At 36.9% G+C, this 5,665-nt stretch overlaps 1 protein-coding gene across 1 annotated transcript in view; it reads left to right on the top strand.

Annotated features, from left to right (window-relative positions):
• The window catches only part of JAM2 (junctional adhesion molecule 2), a 38,299-nt gene extending 33,063 nt beyond the window's left edge, over nt 1-5,236 (top strand). Inside the window, exons 7-10 of the mRNA XM_074813885.1 lie at nt 1,601-1,708; nt 2,480-2,495; nt 3,435-3,468; nt 4,514-5,236. Coding sequence (XP_074669986.1) covers nt 1,601-1,708; nt 2,480-2,495; nt 3,435-3,468; nt 4,514-4,546 — 191 coding nt within the window. The 3' untranslated portion in view covers nt 4,547-5,236. The remainder of the gene's footprint in view (nt 1-1,600; nt 1,709-2,479; nt 2,496-3,434; nt 3,469-4,513) is intronic.
• Nucleotides 5,237-5,665: the final 429 nt, after the last annotated feature.

Below are 5,665 nucleotides of genomic sequence, written 5' to 3' on the forward strand. Positions count from 1 at the left end.
TCTTTTTGTTTGATTATAGCATTTTAGGGGAGCAATAATAATAATATATAAGTTCTTTATACATAGTTGCTGTGGCTACTTAAAGCATTCCTTTCTTACAGCACAACCATATCTCACTGCATTCCACAGAAAAGCAGCTAGTTTAGTACCTTAAAATTATTGCAGAAGGCAGCCTTTTAAGTTGCTGAACACTGAACTTTACAGAACAGCAGTATCCATGTGAAAGCCTAAATATTTCAGAATTCTTTTGTGGGAGGTGTACAGGATAATGTGCCTGTCCACTGGGTTATTTTCTTTATGAAAAGCTTCCCTTTTGAGATGCATTCATGTGAGATCTGAATATAGCAGATCAGAAGTTTGACTGAATGAGTCATTCATACCTGCCAGAGAAACACTGTATCTTAAAAAGAAAAAAAATTTTTAAAAAATCCTGCTGCCTGTTTTTCTACTTGCACAGTGTAAGTGAAGTGTAACATTGGTTAGCTAGTAAAGAATTTAGCAAAGGCTGGAAGGGGAGATTCTGTAATAACCCAAAATGTATGAATGTTTTTGAAAAATATAAAACTAGATCTTGCAGATGTGATAGGAAAGCAGATGGTAACAAATTCTAACAAATACTGCACAGAAATTAATATCCAAGTATTCCGTAAAGCAATTGTCTGGTGCTTTCTTGGAACTTAACTGAAAATCACTGTATCATGGCTTTTAATGCATTCCTGGTTGATTATGAGCAAGTGTTCCACAAGCTACCAAGATAGAACCCCTCTGTTGTGGAAATATTCACCGAAGTCCTAAATTGCTGTCAACTAATGCACAGAAACTGATAGGTCTGGGGGTAAAATTCTCGACCATATATTTATGTATGCTTAAAGTCAGGATCCAGATAAGTAATTGGATGTATAACAGAAACCTATGAAAACGTTTCTGCTGTTGATGTTTTTGTTTTTCCTAATATAGATGATTGTGGGAAGGTCTTAGTCATTATGTCAGGAAATGGGCATGGGTTCAAATAAAATAAAAATAAAAAACCCCTTCAAAATAAATATGGCTAGATGTTTCAGTAGCCCAGTGTAGAGTTTAAGTTAAGGCATTGGGGCTAAAATATTTGTTGGGCTTTATTGTGTTGAATTTTAAAAGCCTTACTCTTTAAAAATAAAAAAGCATTGAATTTTAAATAACTTGCCTGAAGAGTTCTGATGTTGGCATCAGCTGTTTCAGTTATTTTAGGCAAACTAACTAGATCAAAACGCTTGCTTTAAGACTTTTAAAGATTTCAAGATATTTTCCCTTGGAGACTTGAATAGTAATACTTACTGGGAATAGGTATAATGAGGAGTGTGTATCCCTCGACCCCTCTTATTCTTTCCCTCCTTTTGACCCAAACTAAGCAGTTCAGGTGTATCAGGCACTCTTGTTACTGTGGCTGTGATGCAGTAGTGCTTTTGGACTTCTTATCTACATCTGAGTGTTGCTAATTAACTTATGCAGCTTGTGACAAAGACCACCTATAGATACAAAAGGTGCCTGTAGTAATTAGGGGAAAACAGCCAATGGAAATTTTTACAACTCCCAACACTGGACTTATGTTTTATGATTACAGATGACCTTAATGTAAGTGGTATCATCGCTGCTGTAGTATTTGTGGCTCTGGTAATGGCATTGTGTGGCCTTGGAGTATTTTATGCCCAAAAAAAGGGCTACTTTACAAGTAAGTGAAATAAAATCACTCCTTCCTTGTGTCAAAAAGTCTGTACTTCTGTCCTCCTTTCAGTGGGGCTCTAACTCCATGGTACTAAAGCTAAAGAGCTTTACAACAGCAACTTTTTTGGTGTAGACATTTTTATTCTGCCAACTTCTACTGCAAACGATACCTTAAAAATGGCATGGAGAAGTTTGCAGTTGCATAAGGCTACCAAACAGCAACCTGGGGAAAGCAACGAGCTGAACCCTGGTTCCTGGAGCCTGTCCGCTCTAGTTTTGAGCGGGAATGGTAAAGAAAGGCAACAAAATCCGTGCCTGTTCACTTTTAGTCTGAAAGGTCCGAGCGACTGAGTTCTGATGAAGGGAAAACTAACTGGCTCCCTCTTCTGGTCCTGGAGAAAGTTTGCTTCTAGAGGTTGCTGCAAAAAGCTCGACACCCTCTCCGTAGTCTTTCCATTAGTGCCGTTAGAGTTCAGCACAGCAAGAAGGGATGCCAGATATCGGGGTCTGGGAAGGTCTGCTGCCTCAAAGTAACAGTTAACAGAGCTGCTGTTAAGAGTTCATGCTCACTTCGAAGTTCGTTTACCTTTGAAAGCAACATAATCTTTTTTCTGTTAAACTCACTACGCTAAAAAGAGACATTTGATCCAGAAACTCCTTCTAGAAACTAAAGAGCTGAATAAGCTATGAATAACTATTTCAAAGAACTTTAAATCAGCTGAGGAAACTGTTCTTGTGCTAATTCTTTTTTTTTTTTTTTTTTTTTTTTTTTTTCCAGAGGAAAGCTCTTCCCAGTAAGTATCTTGATGCAAGCAGAACACAAATCGCTGCAAACTTTATTTACATTTCTGCTGATTTAGTAACTGTGATGATTGATTAAGGCCTTTCTTACATGATCCTTGTACAGTGACTTTTTTGAACACTGAAATAAACCTGATCCTACACACCAGCTGGTTCCCTTATTAGAACCAGTGTGCTGGTCAGAAAATGAATTAAGCATTATTACTGTCATAAATGTGCAGAGATGCGTCTTTTTACATAGTTATGGTTTACACCCCTAACTCAGTTACAGGCATGCATTTGTTTCCTCTTCAAACTAGACAAAACATGATCAGAACCAAATTGAACTGTCCTCATATCCATGTCTACAGATTATTTCAGGAAACGTTTTGTAAAAATATAACTGGTGGAAACTTCAGTGTTCAGAAAGGGTGTCTGGTCTACTCCTTTGATATGAATGCATTTCATGCACTTAAATGTCTTAGTAGCAAGTCAGAATTCCTCAAGCTATTTTAGTGCTCCCACACAAGGCTAAAATTGTATGCTTCAATGGAGGCTGGCCTCCAATTTTTTTTTCTTTTAAAAGTTTATTGTTGCACTTTAGATAATAGCAGGTTAAAAAAAATAGTAATGTACTAAAGAGAAATATAAATATTACTTTAAAATACTGTGTGATTTATACTGGCCATGAACTAGACAAAAAGCATAACTGGAAGACTTGAAAAAACAAGCTAGGGAAGGTAGTTTGACAGTGCTTCATGAGATAATGACAGCTATCTAAAAGCATTCAATGAATGTGTTATTGTAACTTTTTTCTAAGAGGGGGGGAAAAAACTCTAAGGATTGCTGGAAATCTGGAAGAATGCATTCATAAATAATGTTCTCAAAGGGTTAATGCTAACACCAGAAAAGTGACTTATTTAACCTATGTTCCTTTCCTGTTCTGTTAACAGAAAGAAGACCAACTATCAATCTACAAGTGAAAAGGCAAGTATTTTGCATTCAATAGTGTGTTTTAAAAGTTTTAGATGTCTTCAGAATTCCTTAGATATTTGATGATTTTGCACACATACACCCCCACACACACACCTGCCAACCCATACATGCCACCAATACCTGGAGATACCTTCTGTTTGCTTTTATAGCTTCCTTACTCACTTGTAAGTGCCATACAACTACAGTACCTTGCTCCATACTTTACTTTTTACCACACTAACCAGATTTTTACCCAGTTGTCTTTTACCTACCTCTTCCTACCTTTCCCTGTTCTATTAGCTTTCATTTTTTTTCTTCCCCATTTTCATGATTATTTTCTATCAGAAAGAGGCAACACCCTTACACTGTTTGGTAGTATCATCTCTGTACTGTCCACTTAATAATGCCATTTCTTGTGAAGAATTCCACTCTGCCTTGCTTGTACGTATTAGTTAACCAAGGAAACTAACTGAGACACAGTCCAGGGCAGCAGTGAGAGGAAGGGCCTTAATTTCTCAGAGTAATGTGGGTCAAAATGCTTGACTAAATATGGAAGATAAACTTACTAGTTTTTTCCCCCTTCCTCACTGGGAGGGCTCAAGAGCTTTAACTGCACGTCCATTGTTCAGATGGGTGCAAAAAGAATGGAGCGCCAGCTAAAGCTTCAACTAGAAGCAACGTAATTTCACTATGTATAGTGCTACATTAGTAGCCTTAAAAGCTCACTGAATGCCACTCATTTCTTTAATCAAAACAGAATGTACTAAATAGCATAAGCTTATTCCTTCACCTAGTATGTATAAAAGAAACATCCAGAGGCCAACTACCTGATTGCTCTGAGTTGGAAGGAACAAACTTTGAAGTGGTATCTGTTTATCAGTATTAATGCACTTAACCAGATGCTCAGAGCTGTTTGCTTGTAAACATTAACCAACAGTGCTTCAGGCATGCTTCTTTTCAATCTTGATGCTTTAGTTTCTTCTGAAATGTACACTAAATGTCAATCTGGTTAAAATCTTTGAACTGTTACTTATGTAACCTTGTCTGCTTCATTTAGGATTTCAAGCATACCAAGTCCTTTGTTATTTAGAAGATTTCTGCCTCTGTGAGGGACATCAAATGACTACTTGTTATACAAAAGTATCAAAGGGATCTTTTGACCTCTACTCTGTAAATACTGTTTCCATGTGCTCCATGCTGAAGATAGAAACTGCCAATGTTTCAATCTAGTCAACCTAACTGTGATGGCTTTTTAAAAAAACAAAACCCAAAAAAACTTCACTTAAAAATAGAACTAAATTGAATGTACAAGTCAATTTGTGTGAAGCCTTCTCATTTTGTTCATGTATATATGCAATAATACAGGATTCACTCTTACAGCTTGGAACAATCTATTCAAGTAACTTTCATAGATGACCTTCATCACTACTTGTACTACTTACATTGTTGTCAAGGGCTCAAACTCTCCTGCAATTCTGACTTACTGGTACCTTGACATTGTATTAGATTTGCCAAAGCCATCTATAAGTGCGTAAGTAGTCACACAGACTTAAACTCACTATCCTGACAGAATAAAGCTTCCTGTAATTGAGGGTCAAGCAGTGGTTTATTGTCTAATATAAAATTCCTCCAGCTTCTCTTCCACAAGGAAGTATATCTCTCTCTGTAGACTGCATATGTAATTTAATTCTGAAGAAAAATCATGCCAGTACAACTCAAGTTGTAGTATCCGGACCCTAACTGTTAAGTGTCACAAATAAATAGTTCCTCAGAACCTGAAGTGTTTGTCTCAATAGTCCAGTTACTGAAATTTAAATCTCACAGCCTCATTAACAGGTTCCAGTTGCTTCTATAAGAGTAACACTTCCATCACTTGTGTGTTTATTGATCAAGTGTAAAATTAGTATATTTGTGCCTCTGCTTTTGGCTGTACAGGTCTATTACTACCCTAGAGCTTTGATACAGATTTAGGGTTCATGGGGTTTTTTTTCTGTAGAAGCTTTTTGGATGTAACAGACTCAAAACCACGTAGTTCCTTGGTGTATCATTATTGGTGTTACAACTTCTCAGCACTAAGATGTAGCTTGGCAAAGGAGTTTTGCAGCTGACATTGAGAAACACTGATCAGATGCCTCAGTCACTTAAAGAGTTGATGATCATAGCTATCTCTGCTCACCATACAGTTAAGAACTTATTCACACTTCTGAAG

This window comes from Strix aluco, chromosome 2 (genome assembly GCF_031877795.1).
Source record: "Strix aluco isolate bStrAlu1 chromosome 2, bStrAlu1.hap1, whole genome shotgun sequence".
NCBI lineage: Eukaryota > Metazoa > Chordata > Aves > Strigiformes > Strigidae > Strix > Strix aluco.